Source organism: Miniopterus natalensis, chromosome 19 (genome assembly GCF_054644295.1).
Source record: "Miniopterus natalensis isolate mMinNat1 chromosome 19, mMinNat1.hap1, whole genome shotgun sequence".
NCBI lineage: Eukaryota > Metazoa > Chordata > Mammalia > Chiroptera > Miniopteridae > Miniopterus > Miniopterus natalensis.
Genome location: NC_142099.1, coordinates 25,713,619 through 25,739,589, shown reverse-complemented (window position 1 = coordinate 25,739,589; position 25,971 = coordinate 25,713,619). Strand labels below are relative to the sequence as shown.

The window sequence follows — 25,971 nt, the reverse complement described above, 5'->3', positions numbered from 1 at the left end:
GCACACACCGTTCAAAACAAGTGTGGAACCTGGAGCCCGCGGAACCCCCCCGAACCTGTGCGTCCGGTAATTTCTAAGTAGCGGTGTCGGTCCAAGGGCGAAGGCGGGAGCGACGGCGTCGGCTCGGTCATCACGAGGCTCCCGGCCCCCTCTGCGGGGGCGAGCGGGGGGCGGATTCCAACCGCACAGAAGCGGATTCCTCACGAAAGCTCTGCCTCCGGATTGGAACCTTCCCGGCGCGTTTCCTCGGCGGGGGCGGAACGAATCTAGGACACGTGGCGCCGGCCGCCCGGAAGGCAGGTCCGACCTTGACGGACAGCGGAGCTGGGCCGAGGGAGCCAAGTCGTTCTCCTCCCGAGTGTTGGACCTGGCAGGGGCGCCCCTCTAGACGCGGAGGGTGATGCCAGCCTTTTTGTCTGCCCCCCCGCTCCCTCCGCCCGCTGTTTCCCCTTCGGGGAGTTTGTCCAATGCGCCCGCCTCCTCTCCACGTCGCCCCCAGCTCCGGGGAGTCCCTGCCGCCCCGCCCCGCCTCAGCTTCCTGGGGAACCAGCTCCCGCCCCGCCCCTCAGAGGAGCTCCACGATTGGCTCCCGCGCCGGGCGAAGGCGCCCGCTGATTGGCCGGTGGGCCCTCAATGCGCGGCGACGCGCACTGGAGCTGCGAGACTTCCCCTCCCCCGGCGCGTGGGCATGGACTTCGCCAGCGCATCCCGGCTGCGTGTTTAGTCCGACGGCGCTCGCCTCGGCCTCGCTCCGCCGGAGGAAGCGCCACAGGAGCGGTGGGCCGAGAGGGTGGGGTTGGGGAGCTGGGAGGGCCTCGGGTGCGGGGCGGGGGTGCGGGGCGGGGACGGAGGCTGGGGGCGCGAGGCGGCGCCGGGGAGCCCAGGGTCCTGGCGCGGCCGGAGGACGAGGACTGGGTAGCGGGGGCGCCCGGGCACCCGCCTGCGAAAGGATCCCTCCCGGGGGGCTCGCCAGCCGGGAAGATGAGCGCGGAGCCTCAGAACGGGCCCAAAGCCGGCTGCCTGGCCCTGAATGGGGTCCCTCGGGACAGCCCCGCGGCCGTCTCGGGAGCCCCGGGCGGGCCGCAGACTCCGCTGGCCCCGGAGGAGGAGACCCAGGTCCGGCTGCTGCCCACGGTCCCCGAGGAGGAGACCCCAGGGGCCGAGGGCTCCCCGGTGCCCCGGACGGCGCTCTCTGCACGGCGCTTTGTGGTGCTCTCGGTCTTCAGCCTGTACTCGCTGGTCAACGCCTTCCAGTGGATCCAGTACAGCATCATCAGCAACGTCTTCGAGGGCTTCTACGGCGTCTCCTCGCTGCACATCGACTGGCTGTCCATGGTCTACATGCTGGCCTACGTGCCCCTCATCTTCCCGGCCACCTGGCTGCTGGACACCAGAGGCCTGCGGCTCACCGCCCTGCTGGGCTCGGGCCTCAACTGCCTGGGCGCCTGGGTCAAGTGCGGCAGCGTGCAGCAGCATCTGTTCTGGGTCACCATGCTGGGCCAGTCCCTGTGCTCCGTGGCCCAGGTCTTCATCCTGGGCTTGCCCTCGCGCATCGCCTCCGTGTGGTTTGGGCCCACAGAGGTGTCCACAGCCTGTGCCACAGCCGTGCTAGGCAATCAGGTAAGGCCTAGGCTGATAGATGAAAATCGGATCCTTGAAGGACCAGATAAAAGTCATAGGCCGTGGGAGGCTTGTCTAGAAATGAAGGAGGTAAGAGGCAGCAGCCTTGGATTAAAGAGGGGTTTTGGTCTTTTTGTAAGGACAGAAATTTGAAAACCAGTTTAAAGTGAGACCGGTTTGTCATCTTGCTTTGAGAATTACTTATAACATAACTGAAACGGCCCCTAGGTGCCTGACATCATGGAAAATTGTCAGTAATGCGTGAGACTTGGGTAGGTATTATTTTTGCCACCCTCATTGTATTTGCAAAAGAGGTGTTGGATTCTGGGAAGTTTGTTCCCATTTGAGTGGTCAAGGTGAACGGCCCTGTTTAATTTTATGGAGTAGCAGTCAGCAGAGTGCCTGGTACAAAACAAACACTTATACGTGACAGCTAAATAAACGTTCTAGTGGTAAAGACCTCACAACATTCCTGAGTCCAATTACCAATTTTTACCAGTAAGAAAATGAAGACAAATCACAGATCTTGGAATCCATTGTAAAAGGGTGGCTTACATTGCCTGGGGTGCTTCTTAAATCTTTTCTAATACCATAGGTCCTAATTGCATTAGCATTACTAGGTAGAATGCCTTGTGTGGTTTTTTAAAATTGCAGATTGATTCTTTTATTGTAATTTTAATTTTGCACATGGAGTCCTATGATACTTTATGTAAATTGTATTGAGTATTCATTAAGCTTGAGGAGAATCTAGTTAAAAATCTGTATACTAAAAACTTCACCTCTCTCTGTATATATATTGCTGCATGTAGCTATGTAACAAAAGACTTTTACTTTCTTCCAGTCCAATACTTGTTTCAAGATCACAATAAGATTTATTTAAAATCCATAAAAAAGACAAACTCTACATGCTTTATATTTATTTTTCTCTAAAAGTACAGAAGGGGTAGCTTGAACTATAGTTGTTGTGTACCCAAAATAATTTCTGATAATATTTTAGTTGTTTGCTTCTCCATGTTTGGATAGGAATGGTTTAGTTAAAGTATTTTACATTTACAAAATTATATTCAAGATTAAGACTTCATTGAGCATGATAAATATTATCAACTCCATAGCTATGGATTGTCTATTTCATGGATAATAAACGGAAATGTTTTCTCATAGACAGATTTCCCTCTAACACTCAGCACGTCTCTGGGCCTTATTCCTATATCTACCTAACTGTGCTTGTCCTTCCTTGGCTCCGGTAGCTGTGCACTTACTCACTACTCCCAAGCGTGTGACTTCAGCCTAGATTATGGAGTGATCATTTACAATAATATTCAACATTATTTGGCACTCACTAAAACCTGGCACCATGTTAAATCCTTTACATGCAGGTGTTATTTAATTTAATAATGTAAGGTAGGAACTATTACTGTCCTCATTTTATAGATACAAATACTGAGACTTGAAGGCACGGAATTATTTTCTTAAAGTCACACAGCTAATTAATGGTGACATTCACACTCAAGTCGGTCTGACTCCTGAATCCTAGCTTTAAATTACCCAGCTAGTTCTGCCAGGTCTCTAACCTGAGACAACCTTTTAAAACATAGACTGGATCATGTCATTGCCCTGCTTTGAACTTGCCAATGATTTCCCATAGTACTTAAAATCTAAACTCTACTTTGAATTACAAAACCTTGCCAACATGTTTTATTTGGTTCCTTCAACAATACTAAACTTGCATTTTACATAAGCACCTTTGCAGAAACATTCCCTTTGCCTGGGATGTTCTTCCTGTTTAGAATGACATTATTACATCCTTACTGGATTGAGCTCTCAGTTTAAATGCATTTTAAATATTACTCAGTAGCAAATCTTTTACAATCCCATTTAGAGTTGCCCAGTCACTCTCTTATTACATCATTATACTTTAATTCTCCACGTAGTACTTATTACTGCCTGATATGTTTATATACTTACATGTTTGTATATTAATAGTTCTTTATTATTCACTTCCCATCCCCACCATTAGATTGTAAGTTTCATGAAAATAGGCAAGAAGTCTTAATGTACCCATGAAGTCTAACTGTATCACCAGCATTTATTACAGTGCCTGGCACATTGTAGAGTCTCCATAAAAATTTGTTGAATATAGGAACAAGTTTCAGACTCATAGATAGTGGCCAGCTGGATATTTCCACTTGGATATCCCATACAACCCCACCAAATTGATTTTGTCTTCATTTCTACTGCCACTATCGCTACTGTCTTCACTTTGGCCACCTGCAGCTCTTGCCTAGGGCTTGCTAACTGACCTTTCCATCTGCAGCTCTTGCTGTCTTCCTCTCTTCTTCACATTCATCCACTGTTGTTTTTTTAATAGCAGATCTGTCTGGGGTACTCCCCTGCAGTTGCTTCCATTGTCCTTCGGATAAAATTTAAACTGTCTAAGGTGACTTTTTATATGCCCTTCTGGTCCCAAGATCATGGCCAGAGGGACAGCAAGAATAATTTGGAGGTTACCAAGGACTTGTTTTAAATGTTTTCAAATCTGACTGAGAACTCTGACAATTAGGGGAAAAAAATTCACACTGTCTGTTGTGACAATGTATCACCCTCCTGATTGACCTGCCAGTTCCTCAGCTTCACCTCTCTCCACACCTCCATTCTCACATGCATACTCTTTCTCTGCTCTGAGGGAAACTGTGCTCTACCTACAGTTTCTCACAAGGTCATGCTCTCTCTTTCCTTTGTACATGATGTCCCCATGGCTTGGAACACTTGTACTTCACTTGATTAAGAAACTGGAGTTAGCCAGACCTTTGCTTCTCCAGAAACTTTGCCTGAAGTCCAAGTCTATACAAGGTGCTCCTCCGGAGTACTCTCTTAGCTGGGGTCACCGTGCGTTCTGAATGACTGTATTTGCCGGCGTGGTCCAAGTGCACACCTCTTCCAGCATAATTACCCCTGGAGTCCCTTTCGCTCTGAATAGTATTCTTGTTTGGATCATAAATTACTTGATCCTTCCAGTCTTATCACCCTCTACCTCTCCATCATAGTACTATGCTTACCACACTCTCTTGTAATTACCTCTTTAATTGTCTCTATCCAGCTTTTGTAAGGGAGCAAATGAAATATTTGGTAAATGTTATCTCTGCCTTATTCTCCTGAGGATATGTTTATTGATTTTAAAAATGAACCACTTTTGGCTCTTTTATTTAAAAAAATTGATTTTAGAAAGAGAGGAAGTGGGGGGGGGGAGGGAGAGAGACATCGATCAGTTGCCTTCCATATGTCCCATTGTATGGATATACCACATTTTGTTTAACCGTTCATCCACTGATGGACATTTGTGTTGTTTTCACCTTTTGGCTATTGTGAATAGGGCTGCCATAATATTCTTATACTATAATCAATATTTGTTTGAAAACCTTGGTAAATAGTTAGGAATGGAATTGCTAGGTCACACGTAATTCCGTGTTTCACTTGTTAAGGAACTGCCAAACTTTCCCACAGTGACCACGTTATTTTACAATGCCACCAACAGTGTACAGAGTTTCAATTTCTCCACATCTTGCCAACATTTCTTATTTTTCCATTTATTTTCTATTATAGTGGGTATGAAGTAGTATCTCATTATAGTTTTGATTTGCAATTCCCTAATGACTAATGATGTTGAGCATTTTTTTATGTGTTTGTTGGACATTTGTATATCTTAAGAGAAATGTCTATTCAAGTCCTTTTCCCTTTTTTTTAAATCCTTGTCTGAGGATATTTTTCCATTGCTTTTTTCAGAGAGAGTAGAAGGGGGAGAGAGAGAGAAAGAAACATCGATGTGAGAGAGACACATCGATTGGTTGCCTCCCTTACATGCCTTGACCAGAGCCGGGATCGAGCCTGCAACCAAGGTACGTGCCCTTGGTCAGAATCTAACCCGAGACCTTTCAGTCGGTGGGCCAACGCTCTCACCACTGAGCCAAACCGGCCAGGGCCCTTTGCCCATTTTTTAATTGGGATGTTTGTCTTTTTGTTGTTGAGTTACAAGATTTCTCTCTCTATTCTAGATAGTAAACCCTTGTCAGATATATGATTTGCAAATATTTTTTCCCATCCTATAGGTTGTCTTTTCTCAGTCCTAGTTTGCATATTATTATTCTCTTTTTGATTATAAGCATCTAACTTTATAGCAGCAGCATTTAGATTACAGGAGCTCAGCGAATGCTTATTGATAGGAAAGACTTGTGTCAGCAGTTTCTCTTTAACAGTACAGTTGTAAAAAGACATTAGAATACGGTGCTTTAGAGTTTACAAAAACACATTATGTACCCCAGCTGTCCTCTTTGTGTTGTATTAATTGGCAGTATGTACTTTTTTCTCTTCTAATAATATCTGTTAACAGGACTGTTTATTTTACAGCTTGGCACTGCAGTTGGCTTTTTGCTACCACCAGTTTTAGTGCCCAACACACAGAATAACACAGATCTTTTGGCTTATAATATCAGGACCATGTTTTATGGAACATCAGGTGTCGCCACACTTTTATTTATTTTAACAGTAATTGGTAAGTGAATTATTTTCTCTAGAGTTTAAGTAGATAAATGCATGACAAATGTATAAAAAGAAAAGTAACCAATCCTGGAAATTTTTATTACTATCTCAAATGCCATTTGCTTGTTTCATTCTTGCTGTAGCACTGCCTTGCTCAGGTAATGAATGTTACAGCTCTAGGGCTATGTTATGGTCCATCTATTTTAATATTGTAAAGGGTTTGAAGACTAATTCATCTCACTTATCTCCCTACTAACTTTTCTCCCCCGATAACTATTGGTTTCCATCATATTACCTGCTTCCTCTTTGCATATTCCTCTACATGTTCTGCATCTTACACTAACCTAGCCAGGAACAAGTTCTTGTCAATGCTTTGAAATTATGCAGATAGGCTACAACCTTCCTTTTAATGATAAATCTTTCTGAGGATCCTCAACTTAACAATTGACTGGATCTGAAAATGTTGACCAGTGAATGATCCTGGGCAGTGGCAAGCTGTTCAGCAGAATTTCAAACTGTGGCAACTATCTACTTGTTAGGCCATGCCAGCAAAGCTCTGCTGCCACCCTCCGTCACTGAGTCCTCTCGTCTGGGCCTGTGTCTTGAAGCAGTCAGTCAAAATCAGCTGCAAGCAGCCATCATCAGTTTGGAAGAAGGTTTGGGAAGGTCTGCTTTTTAAAGTTTATTTTTAATGGGAAACAATTTTGATTTCAGGAAAAAGGATAGGCAAGGTTTATTTAAGTAATATAGCTGCTAATATAACTGTAATACTGCCCTTTAGGCACTCGGTGTATCTTAAATTAATTTGAGGAAGGGAATTTTAAAGTTGAAAGGCCATCTTTTAATCATTAAAATTTACAATTAAATTGGGGTTTTTAATTTATATATTAATTTTTACCTTGGTTATTGTAATAATGAAAAATTCAAGTTTTATGATCTCCAAATATGAAATCCTCAGTTTTCAAAGGAGGGTATGCTGAAGACCACTAAGTGTTTTGATAGAGACTGACTTTATAGATGAACTTCAGGATCCAGGTATAGGAAGCTCAGCCCACTTATTTAATTTCCCTTAAGATGACTGAAATATTTTCTTGGTAGCATAGAAAGTATTCTGTCATATCCAGTCTACTTATGGTTGGTTTTTGTGTTTCAATTAGTAAGTGGCATATTTGCTCTGTGCAGACTACTGAGAAAGAACATTATCCCTGGACTATTTTAGCAGTTTAACAAAGTTTTAAAAGAAACCTCTATTTTTAGAAACAAACTCTTAAGTATATTTTTCTGATAGCCATATTTGATTTGCTGGGTGAAATATAGTTCATAGGCCTATTTTGCATTCATGGGCCTTCTATTAGCAATAGGGATTATTAAAATGTAAAATTCTCTTTCCTTCAGTTCCTCATGAATCTTCACATAAATTCTGATTTTCCTTTTTTTATTGTCTTCAATTGTCTCTTTGGAAGAAGTGAGAGTAATAAGTTGTATATAAAAATATTTATAGATATGAAATGATATATATGCACATGTGTTTAAACGTACATATATGAGGTGCTACAAATACAAGATTTTATCTGTTAAAGGAGGAGGGCCTAAAGCAACACAAACAGCAATAGGCGTGACCACTGGCATATCACCCTGTGTTATTTGAGAAATCAAAAGAGAACTATTTATATACATAATTACTTATTTATGTGCACATGGCTTATAGCAGACAGTGGAAATAGAAGTGGGGATGGGGGAAAATGTAAAAAACTGGACTGGAAATGGAATAGGAAAAAAAGGGCTTATTGCCAAGTTTTGCTTGGTGACCAATCTTATAATACCAAGCATAGTATAAAAGCAAGATAACTTACAGTTGTGTTGTGAATGTCTTAGGCTGAAAATTATGACATTTAAATTAAAATTTTAATTTGGATAAATTAAATATTTATCCAGATATTTGCTATTGAGGAAAATTTGGGTTATTTAAAAGGTACTTACTGAAAGGTCCTAAGTTACTAAGAGACAATCCTACTTTCTTCTAAATTCTACCCATAAATACTTTGAAAGCCTAACCAAATCTTATAAAATAATTTAGGTTGCTGAAGTCTTCAGCAATGTGCCATATACTAAATTGGTACTTAGCAGTCTTTCTAATATACAGTCTTGAGCGTTCATGCCATGTAACTCTTTTACGCTCCCTCGTGGAGCTTGAGTGTAATCCATCTGGCATTTCTAAATTAACCCACGCCTTCCACTGAATTCACACTAGTACCCCATTCCCATTGGGAGAACTCTCCTACGGTCTCTAACATTTGAGTGTTTAATATGCACAGTTTATCTTGTTTAATCCTCACAGCCCTGTGAGGGCGACACTATTATTGCCATTCCTATTTTATAGGTAAGGAAATGGGGGCCCATAATTTAAGTAAATTTAATTTACCAATAGTTGCAGTAAATACTGAAGATGAAAGTGGAGCCTAGGCAATCTAACTCCATATATAAAATGTTATATATAAAAATATATTATTTTAATTTTTACTTAATCTTACTTTTTGTTCCAATTCAAATTCTTGTATAGGTGGTCATGCTGTTGTATTTGAAAGCCGTACAGCTTAGCAGTACACTGTTACTTAACTCAAGTTGCCAGTTAAAATCCTTACCATCCTGATTCACTAAAGTGAGTGGATGACAGATAAAAGTAATGGTAATCAAAGTATTTAATACTAAGGTACTTAAATGTGAGTGTATACATGTATGCATAATTATACTTTTGATTCTTATATTCAGAATATTTAGATATAAGCTGTTATTGTAAACTTTTCATAGAAATACATTTTACTTAGTCTGTAAGAATTTCAAGCTCCTGAGATAAATTTAGTCTCTAATTTTTAACAATAAATATTCCGCAGGGGGGAAAAAAAATTCCTCAAAAAGAGGAATACACTGTGCTACAGTGTATTTTGTGTAGCACTCAATAATTATAAAATTCTTTTACTTGTATCATATGATAATCCTCATAATAGCTTGTTATTTCCATTTTTGGAATGAGAAAGCTATAGTCAAAGACAGGAACTGACTTCTCCAGAGGCAGGGCCAGGATTCAGGCCTATTAAGTTAATATGTGTAATGTCAGCTTGAATGACACAGGGCAGATGATGAAATCGAAAATGTTATTATCTCATTTCAAAAAGTAGAAGTGGTCCTGAACACAACAGATCTGCTGCTTCATCATGGGAGAAAACGTTTGAATGTGGTGCCCCAAACCCTGGGCTTCTTCATGTGCCTATTGCCAGGGGTGGAGAATAGCTGCTTTAATAGTTAATTATTTTATTGGCACAAGTTTTTGGTGGGGAAAAGAGAAGAGGGTAAGAAGGCAATTGTTTTTCAGTTTCTTTTTTTAAAATTAATATATTTTATTGATTTTAGAGAGAGGAAGGGAGAGGGATATATAGAGAGAGAAACATCGATCGGCTGCCTCCTGCACGCCCCCCCACTGGGAGTTGAGCCTGAAACCTGAGCATGTGCCCTGACTGGAATTTGAACTGGGACCTCTTGGTTCATCAGTCGACGCCCAACCACTGAGCCGCACAAGCTGGGCAATTGTTTTTCCGTTTCAAACGGAAAGGAACAGGCCATATTCCATCCTTGGAAAATGTAGCACAGCTTAGACAGGGTAACAGGCCAATGGCTTTTTGTTCGTTTTTCTTTTGTATAGACTTAAACCCAACTTTATATATCCTGTAGCTGGTAGATACAGGCCTGATTTTGTCCGAGAGGGCAGTTGACTGCCCAAAATGAAAAGATGATGCTTCTGTTCATAAAATAAATCTAGTGGAGTTAAGACGATTAAGAATTGCTTTTATTTTGCATTTGAGTTCAGATCTGAGCCATTTAGACCTGTTTTACCATATTAAATAAAAACCTAAGAAAATGAAGACTCAGTAAATACTCATGATTACCTTGTAAGCAATTTTACATTCTGAAACTAGGGCACTTCCAGGAAAGGGCAACAGACATCCTCAACCGCGAGGAGCAGATAGGGCGAGGGAAGTGGAGGAACTGCAGCAGCTATAATGTTTTATGCCCGCCAGCCTCCAGTATAAGGATCTTGAAAAGTAAATGTTTATGAGTTATGTCTCCTCTTGAGTTAGTTGTGAGACCTATAAAACTGAAGTCTGTTTTAGTTATAGCATAATTAACCAATGTGTTGGTGAGTAAAGGACTTTCCTTTTTTTATTTTTAGCAGCAAACAGGAGAGTTAAAGAATTGCAGCATTATATGGAAGTTTTAAGGATCATTTCTTTCACAGTGATTTTTCAGACCTGGCTGGGTATTGATAGCATTTGGAGAGTTTTGTGTTTAATACAGATTCTCAGGTTCTGTTCTGGAGGTTCTGATTCATTGAGTCTTGGATAGTCTCTTAAAATCTGTATTATTTTTAAATGTCTGCATGATTATGATTTGACAGCCAGGTCCATCAGATCTAACCCACTTTTGAACTATAAGGCAGGCCTTCCTTTTTGGAAGAAATAGCCACTATTAAGAAAAGAGAGAAAGAAGTTCTTATCTTTTAGAAAATACTGCTTTCTTCTGAATCCATTTACCCTATCTCATTGATTCTAAAGTGTACATTTTATCATGAAATCTCTGAGATTGAAATGCTTTCAGTAATCATTGGCATCGAAGATTAATAAGTTCTTAAGATCTGCTTTACAACATTATGCCTGTAATTAACAATATCATATTGTGAACTTAAAGTTTGTTACGAGAGTAGATTTCGTGTTGTGTTCTTTTCACAGTAAAAAAAAATTTTTTTTGATGGCATGTAACATTGGTGGCAGTTGAGACATGATTATGTGAAACTCTTCTGTTGATACTTGGCAAGATCATTGAGTGCCAGCATCAGACCATCTTAGATTCAGTGAGATACAGTATTTTCCACTTTATTTTAGTTTAAATTTTTGAGTCAGTACTAAGACTAGGTTTTAATTTCTGATGTACCAAATTTTAACAGTTCAGTTCTTCTATTAAGTAGTCTTGACTCTGGCTAACCAAACCTTACAGAAATCTCTCCCTAGCCATCTGTTGCAGGAAATTAGTAGATCCTTCCCTGCCCAGCAAAAGGGCAGTCTCTAAATGGCTGGCTGAGAAGCCTGTGAAATCCATCTCTAACTCCATAGAAATGGGCTGTGCTAGGACTTATAGAATCAGAAACCATCACACGTTTATGTCTCTCAACTCTACCCCTAGATTGTCCATTTGCAGCCAGAGTGAGTCAGCAAGAAGGACCCAGCTCTGCTCCCATGAATCCCCCCGGACCTTTTCAGTTCTAGAGGTGTGATTGGATAGATAACATTTATGCCAGATTTCAGAAGAAATAGTTACTAACTCAAGACAATCCTCTAAATTTAAGCTCAATAATATATTGGCTTGCTCTTATCTGATGTTACCTCTAATTACAAATGGAACTAAATTTAGAAATAGAATTGTTGAATGCTTCATAAAGACTAATCTTGCTTAACTAAAAATGGAATAATCAGTGGGCAAGGTTATGACATATTGTTAATGGTTTTGCAGTTTTGAATGAGCCAGATCTCTGAGTTTTAGTCATGTTCAGTGCCAAACTAGTCATTACTTAGAAATTAGTGAAAATGAAAAGTCTCACTATTGGACTTGCATTGCTCTTTAAACTTAAGTTGAATTTAGTCTGCTCACTAAGGAAGATCCATTTATTTAATTACCTTTTCATGTACATTTCCAGCATTCAAAGAAAAACCTCACTATCCACCAAGTCGGGCTCAAGCAGCAATTCAAGACAGTCCCCCTGCAGAGTACTCCTATAAGAACTCAATAAGTAACCTGTTTAAAAACATGCCTTTTGTCCTTCTACTGATCACTTATGGTAAGTAATTTTCTTTTGTCTTCATTGATGTCTATATAAACCTTTGAGCATTGTAGATTCTTTTCATTTAATCTAGTGGTTTGAGCTTTAATTAATGAGGTGGTGTTGTTAACTCTATAAAAATAATGATAGCATAGTCATAAACTTAAATTTTGAACTAAAAGCAAAAACTTCACGATGGATTTTCTTACATGCTTTTAAAATAAACTAATAGACCTCAAGTAGAGAAGCGCTGCCCTCTTCTATGAGTTCCATGGTACTTTAGGTGCTTTCTGAGCTATATTTAGGACTGCTGTAAACATGCAGGAAGTGTTATCAACAATGGTTTTGTTTGACCCTGTGCACACCAGTGTCTGTCCTGACTACTTGATCAAAACTAGACATTAAGGAGGTCACCTTGACCAGTTCTAACTTAAAAAAATTCTCCCCCTTCCAGATCTTTCAGGATGGCTGAAAATTCTCACCTTAACTCTGTGGCTTTGACTGTACTTTATTCTTTGTTTCTTATATTAACATGGTTTGTATTAACCACCAACACCTCCTATAATCTGTCTTACTTGCCTTTAGAAGTCACTCACTGCTGTTTTCTTTACATTATTGGGGGAGTGCACACCCTAGTATATAACTGTTTTACAGGTTGTAACAAATTATGCCCTGACCTAAACTGTTACCCTTTTACCAGGATTAATTCCTTTTTTTTTTTAATTTATCTTTATTGTTAAAAGTATTACAGGTGTCCCATTTTCCCCCCCCAATTGACCCCCTCCACCTCGCTCCCACCCACTCCCTAGGCCTTTACCCTGTTATTGATTGTGTCCATGGGTTATGCATATATGCATATAACTTCTTTGGTTAATCTCTTCCCACCCTCCACCCCCCTTCCCTCTTTCCTCTGAAATATGATCATCTGTTGCATGCGTCAATGTCTCTGGATCTATTTAGTTTGTCAGATTCTTTTGTTCATTAGGTTCTTCTTAAAGAAGACCCTTCAACATTTCCTGTAGTGCTGGTCTGGTGGTGATGAACTTCTATAGCTTTTTCTTATCTGTGAAGCTCTTTATCTGACCTTCAGTTCTAAATGATAGCTTTGCTGGGTAGAGTAATCTTGGTTGTAGTTCCTTGTTTTTCATCACTTTGAATATTTCTTGCCACTCCCTTCTGGCCTGCAAAGTTTCTGTTGAGAAATCAGCTGACAGTCGTATGGGTGCTCCCTTGTAGGTAACTAACTGCTTTTCTCTTGCTGCTTTTAAGTTTCTCTCTTTGTCTTTAACCTTTGGCATTTTAATTACGTTGTGTCTTGCTGTGGGCCTCTCTGGGTTCTTCTTGTTTGGGACCCTCTGTGTTTCCTGTACTTGTAAGTCTATTTCTTTTCCCAGGCAGGGGAAGTTTTCTGTAATTATTTTTTCAAATAGGTTTTCAATTTCTTGCTCTCTTTCTTCCCCTTCTGGCACCCCAATAATACAAATGTTGGACTGCTTGAAGTTGTCCCAGAGGCTCCTTAATCTATCTTCATATTTCTGGATTCTTTTTTCTGTTTGCTCTTCTGGTTGGGTGCTTTTTGTTTCTTCATGTTCCAAACTGCTGATTTGATTCTCAGTGTCCTCTAGTCTACTGTTGATTCCCTGTAAATTATTCTTCATTTCAGTTCGTGTAGCCTTCATTTCAAATTGGTACTTTATTATGTCATCAATGGTCTCAGTTGTTTTTGTAATACTTTTACTAATATGCTTGAGCATCCTTATAACCAACATTCTGAACTCTGTATCTCTTAGCTTGCTTGGTTCTGTTTCATTTAGTTCCTTTTCTAGAGATTTCTGTTCTTTCCTTTGTGACATGTTTCTTTACCTCCACATTTTGGCTGCTTTCAGGTGTTTGTTTCTGTGTATTAGGTAGAACTGCTATGCCTCCTGGAATTTGTAGGGTGGCTCTGTGTAGTAGGTGTCCTGTAAGGTCCAGTGGCTCAACCTCCCCAGTCACCTGAGCTGGGCCTTCTAGGTGCTCCCCCCTTTTTTTTTTTTAAATCTAATGAATTCTTATGTACCTAGCATCACTTGGCTTCAACAATTACCACATTTCATCATTGTTACTTTATCTATTTCCTTTCCTTTTTCCTGGACTATTTTAAAGCCAATCCCAGGGGTTGTGGCATCTCATCATTAAATACTTCAGCATGCCATAGTTCCTTTTCTCCATTTTGCTGGTTACCTCCACTGATTAGCTTGAATCTAAAACTCCTAACTAGGAAGTAGAGTGGTTCACTATTAACTATTAGAGGAAACTCATGTCTTTAGCCAGTCATGTATGGTTGCTTCTTTCCTATGTCCTTTCATCTCTGTTTCTCAATACAGAATTCTCTTTCAACCAAATTTATAACCAATCTCCTGTCACAGACACACTCACACACATAAATATGCCTCCACATACATATTTACTATTAATTCTAGTCGCTGTAACTTTGTGCCATTATTTCTTGTACCTGAAATGTGCTCCTTTTCTTCCTCAAGCAGTTCTACAAGAGCTAGCTTAACAGTTATCTCACTTATTGTTCATTTTATTTATTCATTTACTCCATCAATATTATTGTTCCAAAAATATTGTTCATTTTATTTATTCATTTACTCCATCAATAATTATCAGATATCAGCAATAGTGCCATAGATGCTGTGTGAGCTAGAAAGAAGCTTGATATATGATTTCTGTCCTGAAATTATAACCCAATGGGGAGATAATAAACATCTGAAAAGTAAACAGTGTAAGATATTTATCAACAGGTAATAAGAGAAGTTGTACAGCAAGGGCATGCTACAATAAACTAATAAAGGCATGTGCTTCCATGATTACTAAAGCAGAAACTGGGAAAGGTTACCTTTGCTCACATTTAAAGTCATATGGCCATGCCACTAAGTGCCTGGAAAGAGAAATACTGGAATATTTGTCAATAGCTCTAACCATATAATGCATATAACTAACAAAAGCTTAGTACCTACAACCTAAAAATAACTCCTACTGATCAAGAACAGTATGCAGATATAAAAATGAGATGTTTGGCAGAAGAGAAACTATAGTAAATTGCCCTGCGATCATTGATTACCCATGCAGGAAAAGCACAGTAAAATTAGGTCTCTACATCATACCATACACAAAAATGAATTTCAGTAAGTTAAAGACAAAGGGTAAAAATCAGAACCTAAAAATAACTCCTACTGATCAATAAGAAAAGAGCAAACCATCCAAGAAAACTGAAGGCATTTATGTGTTTGTGTATGTGTGTACTGCTTATATATGATGCTCAGCCTTACTAGTAACCAAGGAAATGCCAATCAAAACCAGAGTAAGGTACAATATCACACACATTCGAATTGGCAAAAAAATAAATTTTTTTTAAATTTAGTGAAAACAAGTTTGTCAAGAATGTGGAATAAAGGAGTTCTGCTGGTAGTATAAATTGATGCAACCATTTCACCAGTGCAAAGAGCAGTTTGGCTCTATCCAGAAAGTAGTCCTATTCCTAAATATAGACTTAGAGAAATCCTTATACATAAGAACAAACAGAATATTCACTGCACTATTGTTTTAGATAGTGAAAAACTGGAAAAAGCCTTAAGTATCTGTTGACAGGACAAGAGGTAAATAAATTGAAGTATATTTACACTCTGGACTAGTACACAGCAGAGAAAACTAATTAACTAGAACTAAAAGTATCAGCACAGATAAATCTCAAAACCGTAATACTGAGAGATAAGAGCAAGCTGTGATGGATACAAATAATACATTATTTATATAAAATTTAAATATACGCACTATAATTCTAATTGTAGTTTATAGATACACATAAATATCTAAAATAATTATAACATCTAAATAATAAATCCCAAGATCGGGATCAGAGTTACCTCTGAGAAAGAATAGGAGAGAAGTATAAGATTAGCAAAGGTCTAAAAAATTAATGTGAAGCAAAGATGACAGAATGTTAATGCTTGACAAAGCTGGGCGAAGAGCATGGAGTGTTTGTTAAATTATTCTCTGTACTATTTTGCATGCTTGAAATACTTAGTAATAAAAAGAAAGAGAGAAATAATAAACTTAGGTTTTGACTAGGTTAAGAGACTTACCTAAAGCCACACATTATGTGCAAGGAAACAGCAGGATTCAAACCTAGTTATATGCTTCCTGATGACCAGCTGTATTTTCTTCTTTTTAAGTATTCTTTAATTAATATTGTCTTACTAATTGCCTTGTCAGTCTTGGTGCAGAGGTGAGATCTCTGAAGCAGGGATTCTGCCTTATGCTTTAACAGTCATTAGCTCAAGTACATGGGAGGTGCTCAGTAAGTGATCCGTGGCTTCATTGCCATATACAGTGTCGTGTGGGGTTATGGTTCACGGTCAGTATATCAGAATCTCAGTGATAAATGGTGTAATGACATAATTTTCCTATCACAATCTCTACTAAGTTAGTTGTTAATTGATCAACCCACATCCTGAAAAGTAATGGCGAGAGTTCTTAGTTTTCTCTGTCGGCTGAGAAATACATTGTATTTTCACAGTTGTCACAGAGAACTCCATAGCACTTTATGAACTGGTAAATGACGTATTTATAGTTTTCTGCTTATTATTGTAGGTATCATGACTGGAGCATTTTATTCAGTCTCAACATTATTAAATCAAATGATACTGACATATTTTGAGGTAAGCTTCTGTTTGTACTGTGTTGCATGCCTGGCTAAGAGCCTTCCTTTGGCAGTAGAACTGCTGTTAGCATGATCATAAGATTAAAGGTCTGTGACCTTGTTGCTGTGAAAGATTTATATATATTTGTTTGAATTGAGAACACATTTAATCCAGTTTATAAAACACACAAACTGGAAGGCAGAAGTTATTACTGCTTTGACAATACCTTTGTTTTTAAAATTATTATTCTTTTTTAAAGAAATAGTGTGACTGGTTATATGGAAAAAGACAAAAGAACTTTGAGGGAAACGAGCATAAATATGAAGTAAAGATCAAGCCCTGACCTCTCTTTGCTTTTGAAAGGAGAAAGCAGTTGTATGAAAAGCTGTCAGATTAACCTCCTTTTCAAACATCGGTGACTGACTTAAGAATTCTAACAAACTCATTGCACTTCTAGTTATGGAGGGTCAAGGAATTCCCTTTTGATTTCTCCAGATTTTAGGGTTATTTTCTGGTTTGAAAATAGAATGTCCTTTATATGTGCTTGACCTCCCCCCACCCCCATCCTAAAGCACATACCACATCTTCCTATTATATGATGTACGGAATTAATCTGATTATTCCCATTGACCCGGACGGTGGGACTCTGAAGGGTCTCTTTGAATTAGAAGTGTCCGAGTAACCTCTTCTGAACATTCTTCTCAGGGAGAAGAGGTGAATGCTGGAAGGATTGGGCTAACGCTGGTAGTGGCTGGAATGGTGGGCTCCATTCTCTGTGGCTTATGGCTGGATTATACCAAAACGTACAAGTAAGTGAAGGGAGATAAATGTACGGTGTACAACCTAAGGTATTTTGGTTTTAAAGAAAACTTTGCTTTTTGTTTTAAAGAAGTAAAGTGTTATTGCTACAAGGCTTGGAGTCTAGGCGCTCTTAGGTTTCCTTTGCTTCTCAATGATCCTGTAGTCTTCATATTGTCATATTTATTTAAAGTTTAAGAACTTGGATACATTATGAATCTGTTCCTCTCTAATAATACTCATACATCCCACTAATCTTCTAAAAAAAAAAAAGTCCTTTCTGAGAAACATTTAACTTCTGACAGAATTTTCATTCTCTTCTTTTCTCCTGTTGTGAGCTTAACAACAAAAAGTTGTTTTTTCCTGTCAAAAAATTATTATTGAGCATAAGGATTTTTTTTTTTTTTGGATAAAAAGTTTTGACTGAAGTGCCCCCATTATAGGACCACTTAACTATAATATGTAATATGAAAACACTATATTAATTGTACATCTATATGGAATCAGCAAAGTGCTAATACAAAGGAAAAAGTGAGTAAAACTAGCTGGGAGGCTAAGAAAGGGGTTTCAGAGGCAGCATCTTTTGCACTGGGCCTTTAAAAAGTTACATTTTTTAACAGGCAGAAACTTGCCATTTGCTCAGGAGGGATGTATGAATGAATGCAGGAAAGTGAGGTGAATAAGTGGAATGAATAAAATATGGAACCATGCCCTAGCACCTCAAGGCCCAAGATATGTTTATACCATAATCTTAACCCTTTCAAATTACCTCTGATCTTGAATTCTCCAAGATCTCCCATAGGTTAAGATACCACTTGCTTTGGCTTCATTATTATGAAATAGTAGCTAGAGTGAAACCCACTAAATTTATAAATGAGAGGAACATATGTAAAGGATTAAATTTATTAATAGTTTTTGGTCCATTATATAATTAGAAAACTTGATAGGCATAGAAATGTGTTCTCTGTTGCCCTGGCAATCTTCTCAGGTTAACCACCCCTTAGCTAGGAATTTTGGCAAGCAATATATGGTCCCTGGCCTTAAGACACTTGTAGCCTAAATGGGGAAAACAAGGCATTGACATAAAAAGATTAAATAGTAATAATACAGACTAAAATAGATGTCTTAAGTCCAGTAGACATCTAGTACCAATTATGTGGATAGTAAAATAATAAGGAAAGAAACAATGTTATAAGCTGCAATGGTTAGGAAAAGCGCTTTGGAAGAGGCGGAATTCAATCCAAGTCTTGAAATACAGATAGGGCATCATCCCATTTGTAGACATAAAAATGATTTATCCATACAAATATTCCTTCCTGTATGAACATTAGATATTGTGTGGGTTTTGTTGTCTGCTGCTGTTGAAATTTAAGCTTTGAAGTCCATGCTTTGGTGGAAATATTTTCCATAGATAAGGGAAACCTAATATTGAAAACCAAAGTTATTTATTACTGTGTGGACAGAGCAACAGCTACCTGACTGTGTGCTTGGGACATAATACTAACAATTTTTTTGTTTCTGTTTTAGACAGACTACTCTGATAGTTTACATTTTGTCCTTTCTTGGAATGGTTACATTTACTTTCACGCTGGACAGTGGATACATTATCATCGTGTTTGTTACTGGAGGGGTGCTTGGGTAAGCGTCAGATGTGGTGAAGAGGAATGACAGCATGCTGTTGTAATTCTGAAATGTTATTACTGTGGTTTTAATTTTATTTTTTATTTTATTAAAATACGTTTTTATTGATTTTAGAGAGAGAGGAAGGGAGAGGGAGAGAGAGAGGAAAAAAAACCATTGATGTGAGAAACATCAATTGGCTGCCCCACACAGGCACCCGACCTGGGATCAAACCCGCAGCCTGGGTATGTGTCCTGATGGGAATTGAACTGGTGACCTTTCGGTGCACAGGATGACGCTCAGCCAACTGAGCCACACTAGCCAGGGCTACTGTAATTTTTAATTTTTAAAGTTCATCCAAGGGTTCTTTAACATTTTAAACTTTAGAAGATTCAGTCCTGTGTATATAAATGTGTAATTCTTTAGGAATATAAAAAATAGTTTTAAATTTTTTTGTTTTGTTTTGGTATATGTAGGTGAAAAATGGATAAGCCTTACTTAGTCTAGGTATCTTTAATTAGAAAAACAACCGACTTAGAAAACTAGAGGTAAATTTTTCTCAGAAAAAAAATTAGAAACTGTTTTGCTTCTCAGTTCTTGTGAGCTTGGCCCAACTGATGAACAATAATAGTGCCTTCCTCTCACATACCAACTTCAAGACATTCCCTTATTGATCATTAGAATGGGCCTGAGAAGTAGAATGACTGCCTCGGCATGTGATACTGTCCTAGGGACTCTGTAATTCTGGGTTTATTTTCCTAGTTTCTTCATGACTGGTTACCTCCCCCTGGGCTTTGAATTCGCTGTTGAAATCACCTACCCTGAATCTGAAGGCACTTCATCGGGTCTTCTTAATGCCGCTGCACAGGTAAGCCTCTGACTTCCCTTCAACCGGAGATGGTTGGTTTATCGACGGTTCTAGTGGATGAGTTTGACCGTAGTTTTTGTTTTAAAAATTCCATCTTTCAATGAGTATTTCTAGAAGCCAAATCAAATGAATAAAAGAGTTAAGAAAAGGTCTGGGGAAAACATTATACTTATTTTTTAAAAGTGAACTTGATAAAAATGATTCTTATTTTATTTTAGATATTTGGAATTTTGTTCACTCTGGCTCAAGGAAAGCTCACATCAGACTATGGTCCGAGGGCAGGAAACCTTTTCCTCTGCATTTGGATGTTTGTAGGCATCATTTTCACAGGTAAATCTGAGCATTCTTCTGGCAGAAGTACTTACGTCAGATTGTCTTTATGTTTAATTTTCATGTACATTGATTCTGAATGGCTTGGCAGAACTCGAGACAAAAATGAGATAAAAAGCAGGATATTATTTGTTTTCTTCCAGTGATGTGAATCTGTTAATTTATCTTTCAGGTTTCAAATTCAATACAATTACTCTGCATAGAAAATAAAACTGTTGTAAAAAGAGTCGGTAAAGAGCTGGAGGGGGTACACTCGGCCTTGAGTTCTGATTCTGTTACTTGCTCGCTGTGTGACTTTAGACAGGCCACTTGACCTTTCAGATCCTCCTTTCCTCATTTATGTAATAGGGTAAACAAAAGCCTGCCTTCGAGGGTTGCTCTGAGGATTAGTGGAGGTATCTGGCACCTAGGACAAGCTTCATCATGTTAGCTATTACTATAAAGTGGTGGTGGTGGTAAGAAGTCAAATGGGCTATGGAAATAGCAGTTGGCACGGTTAGCCATTTCTTATACTTCTTAGGTATAATCAGAATAGACATGACCAGGAAAGTGGATCATGCCCCATCTCCAGAGAAAGAGCACATTAAAGAACTTGGGTCCATGGTTTGTCCAGACATATAGTGTAAAATTGGATTTAGAAGCGAGACATGTCCAGTGGTGCTCTCTGGCCCCTATTGGCTTCTACTGTTATTTCCCGTGTTCATTTCTTTCTGTAGCCCTTTACCAACATGAGAGACAGATCTATCAGAAAGATGCAATCAAGGCTTCTTTTTATGTTTACTCAAAACCTGATCATTCTTTTTGAAACCCCACCGTGAAACCTTACCAGTGGTAAACATTTATTTTGGAAATACACAACCTCCTAAGGTCACTATCATTCATTCATTATGTTTAAAGATTAAGTCAATTTACATTATTTCCAATGGGGAAAAATGATTTGGTTTTCGAACCGCCTTCCAGAACAAATTAAGTTCGAGAAGCGAGTTTCCACTGTACTTTTTCAAACTACAAGGCTGCTATTGAATATGATGGCACTATAGTTGGTAAATTCAACAATATCAAAAAAGGCTTTCTACTGCCTGGAGAAAAGTGTAGTCATACGTACTCTGTGGTAACTCTTGGTGCTTCTGTTTCAGCGTTAATCAAGTCTGATCTGAGAAGACACAATATAAATATAGGAATTACAAACGGCGACATTAAAGCTGTAAGTGATAAGCATTTTATGATTATATTATTGAGAAGTGTGTACAGAGTGTGAAACCTATCTATTTCTCAGCTCTTTTTTTATTCCTGAGCCAGCTGTTGATCTGCATTAATGGCATATGCCAGATGCTATCAATTTTCTTCTGATTCTTTCTACAGGTACCAGTCGATAGCCCGACAGGTCAAGAATCAAAAACTGTTATGATGTCCAAGCAGTCAGAATCAGCAATTTGAGGTGAAAGGAAAAGTTAATATCCTGTGATAGTTGAGCTGTAAGGCTTGGTTCTGAGGTTGTGAGGAATGACACTTGAAAATTACTGTATGACTCCTAAATGCAATCACTGTTTTACTTAATTGTTCATTTAAGCAATATTTTGCTTAAAGTACTTTTCCTTACATCATTTTAACACTACCATTATCTGAGTGCCCCATTTTTAGTTGTATACTGTCGATCTGAAAGTAAGCTGCTTTGTATCTATTTTTCAAAAGTAAATATTTTTCTTTTTTGTGGAAAATGGAAGCTTAGATGGTTTTCTAAAATGATCTCGTGGAAGTCTAATCCCATTAAGTCACATGAGAGGACATGCAATTTATATGTAAAATACCCAGTAGGACCACGTGTACAATGTATTCCTATTGGCTCCCTTTCCAGCTGTGGGAGCCCCTCCGGTGTGAGTACAGTGTAGCAACGTGACACTTCCATTCCACCAAAGGACAGTGCTGGGATGAGACTCCAGCCAACTGCTATGATCTTCCCAGTTCTTATATTCTTGTTATAAAGTGCTTTGTAACAGGTACTGTCACTGGCCATAAAACCAGTCAGGGTACAGATTGAACTCATGACTTTGGTCTTATGTTCTAGTTAAGCTCAGAAGCCAGACCCAGGCTCATTATCTTGACTTCTCCACTCTGCCTTCTTATTTATCATAGTAAAAATGGTAACACTATATTTTTTCACTCCAGTTTGAAAGAGAGTAGTTTTGTATGCCTTGGCTTTTTTACTTGCTCTTTTTTTTTTTTTTTTTCAATATGTAACTTTCTAGTAAGAAAATATGTGTTACTGGCTTTTCTGTGATTGTTGTATCACATCTCATACTTCTAACTTGAAGATTCCTAAGATAAGGAAATCTGTGCTCAGACTGGGTGTTCTGCTTTAGTGGAGACCTCTTAAAATGCTCTCTAGCCCTGGCCAGTGAGGCTCAGTTGGTTGGAGCATTGTTCTGTGCGCCAAAGGGTGGCGGGTGCAATTCCCAGTCAGGGCACATGCCCAGGTTGTGGGTTTGGTCCCCGGTCCAGGCGCATGCTGGGGGCAACTGATCAATGTTTCTCTCTCCCATCAACGTTTCCCCTCAACAAAATAAAGGGGGGGGGGGCGTGTCCTCAGTTGAGGATTTAAAAAAAAATGCTGTCTATTCTGTTCCTCCTGTGTCATTTTTTATGACCATTGTCCTTTGCGAAATGCTGTGCCCAGGTTCACGCCCCCTCAGTTTGTTGAGGGAGTGGATGGTGTCTTCACTGTGGAAACAGTCTGCTCTTCCACGCGCTCAGGGCAAGCAGAATAGGACCAAATGTCTTTCCACAGTGCCTACCTCTGCGTTTTGTTTACAGTGAGAATTTAAATGTTCACGTTCTGACTCTATAAACTGATAAGGGAACATCCTCTTCAGAGTAATGACATCTGAACAGCCATGATATTTATATTATGTCCATAAAAGAAACAAAAAAGCCAGTCAGATGTACCCTTCATGCCCTCTAAGTGAATTAGCGGGCATTGTATATGCATCGCTTTATACTGAAATAATATCCTCTGTAATCAACCAAAAGTCAGTTACATAGGCTCTTACCCTGGAGGCTGTGTCACCAGAATTTCACTGGGAACCAGGAACTCCAAGTCCATGTCCTGGCCATGTCCTAGATCTGTTTCTAGCTGTCCCTGTGACCTTCTGGGCAGCATTCCCTTCATCCATATAATGAATGTGTTCAATTTGATCTCAGAAATCTTTTTAAAATTTTAAATGCCATTTGTCACAGGGAAGACCAAATCATTGTACCACAGGAACTTGGATAAAGTATAGCTGAGACATTCCCTGGGTGACTAGATAAGCGGCTGTGGTTGTTACTTTGTGGAAGCAGGGATTTAAAATCTATCTTCAGCCTTTTCATTCAGTTGGTGAGAGTGAGGGCAGAATATGCTGACTCCGCACCTTCCTTAGCTATTTATAGCACTGGTTTTATGCCCCAAAGTATATTTTAAGGTCCCTCCTCTAAATGGTTGTTTTTATTTTAAACTGTCAGTATTGTTTGAAATAATCATGTACTCGTTGAGTTCCTGAGATTTTGAACAAATTACAGAAAGAAATTGTAATACTTTATTTCTGAAAAGCTATACATGTCACATCTGTTTTTCCTTGTCAATTAATGAATGAAATATATGATAAAATACAAAATGAATTGATAATTTTTCTGTATTTTGAGTTAAAGTTGTCTGTATCATGTCAAACAAGAATATCATATAATTCTATGTCATATCTTTGGGAAATGGAGTTGGGTGACCAACACTTGTGTACATTTTAATCAAATGATTTTAGAAAGAAATCGGAGGCTTTTCGTAGCTGTCACATTTATAAGGGTTGCAAACACAGCTTTTGCCTTTTGTGAACGTGGGGAAATGTCTTTAAAACTCTATTTATGTGTAAATTCAGAGTATTGCTGGGAGAATCCCCATCCATCTTAAGTCATTTTTCATGTTCTAATTTTTGCTGTTTGTAATATTTATCTATATGCTTGTCCTTCAGTATTTCAGACTTGAAATAAATTTATTTTTTTAATGTTAACTTTGCATGGCCTTTTTTTTTTAAGTTCTGATCCTTAGGTGCACGTGGGGAGTGGAAAGTGATGATAAGATTTCAGCATGGGCGGAGGAGGGAGCTAAGTCAGCACAGCAGCGAGGGGCTTGCTCTTCTCCTAACTTTGGTGCCTGCCCCCAGGGAGCATTATGGGACACGACACCCAAGCTTCACACTCCTCGGTCGTTTTCTCCTGGTAGCATGTGCCTGTATGGTACCTTATGTCCCACAGCATGTATCATTTTTCCTCAAGGCCTTGCTGACTAAACACCTTGCTGACGGACTATTTCAAGCCAGAACTCGCCCGAGTGGCCGGCTACTTTGATCAGCAAGGTGTTTAAAATTACTTAAATGAATATAAATGCAGACACAGTGTTAGGACACAGAAACATGTATATACGCCTGACCGGTCAGCAATGTGTTTAACATAATAAAACTGGAAAGTGGGGTATGATTTGTCATTGAAAAATGGAGTATGGTAAATGTTCTTACTTCCACAGGCAGAACTGGGTAGGTTAGTAAGGAGGCCAAAAAGGAGAGACTTGGTAGCAGCAAATGAAGATGCTACGTCCCATGCAGCCTGGAAGCCATAAAAAAATGCTACCACCCTCTAATCCTGCCGTTTTCATTATAATTAGTGTGAATTTTCGAGGTGAGGCTTCCAGCTTTATGTCGTTTTACAAATAAATAAATGTTGAAGCAAAGTCATCAAACTGAAATGTAAAATAACACATAACATTTTATCTGTTACCAGTTACCTATGTTAAATAGGAACTTCAAAGTCTGAGGCCTTTCTCAGATCTCTGAGAATCGCTAAAATTACATTTAGATTTTCAGTGGAAAAAACTCCTTCCATCCAGAAAAAAATAAATAAAATTCTCACTTTTTGCAGCCGGCAAATATATAAGGTCACATTCCTGCGGCCAGTTCATTTTCCTGTAACCCACCTGCCCAGCCTCAGCTTCCCAGACCAAGACGCCTGCTGCCACGGTGCTGCCCCTCCCTCTCTGCAAGTCGAAGCCGTCATTCCTGCAGACACCCTGCCCGAGGTGACTCCAGGGGCCTGAACAGGATCCCGGGCCTGGAAAATGCCTTTAAGACCTTTCACAGCAGATAAAATGCCTTCCGGCCCCTAATGATAGATCAGTTTCAAAGCACACTGACAGCCAAGAGGAGATACCTTCTCCGAAGTCTGTACCGTCCTGTGAGCAGGTTTAAATGGGAGGAAGGAGATGGGGCCTGGCCGCCCTAAAGCCTTGAGGGAGGAGGAGAATGGGGTTCAGGAGAGGGGAGAAAAAGACTCAGGTAGGGCACCTGAGCTGCGTTTTCCACCGAGACGAACGAGGAACTAGACCTCTGGCTAATCTTGTTACAGGATTCATTTGCACTTTCCCTGTATCTCCATTATTTTAAGCCCGTGACGAAATGGTGATTACAGAGAGCACAAACTGTCAGAAACCACTAGAGACTCGATTTCTGGTTGGAGCCTCTAGGTTTTGGCTGATAAATGCTGCTTGCGCCCCTCTCTTTCTCAGGGAAACATCTGACTCCTCAGGCACGGAAATGGCCTCAAACCCCCTGAAACTGACAGACTAAATT

General features: G+C 39.4%; 1 protein-coding gene across 1 annotated transcript; it reads left to right on the top strand.

The window, feature by feature from the left end:
• Positions 1–928: 928 nt before the first annotated feature.
• On the top strand, positions 929–24,360 carry FLVCR1 (FLVCR choline and heme transporter 1). The gene is made up of 10 exons (XM_016219210.2): positions 929–1,620; positions 6,022–6,166; positions 11,897–12,037; positions 16,658–16,725; positions 17,413–17,516; positions 19,033–19,143; positions 19,888–19,993; positions 20,212–20,323; positions 21,460–21,527; positions 21,686–24,360. The coding sequence occupies exons 1-10, from the start codon at positions 982–984 to the stop codon at positions 21,758–21,760; spliced, it is 1,569 nt and encodes a 522-aa protein (XP_016074696.2). The 5' UTR covers positions 929–981; the 3' UTR covers positions 21,761–24,360.
• The last annotated feature ends 1,611 nt before the right edge of the window (positions 24,361–25,971 follow it).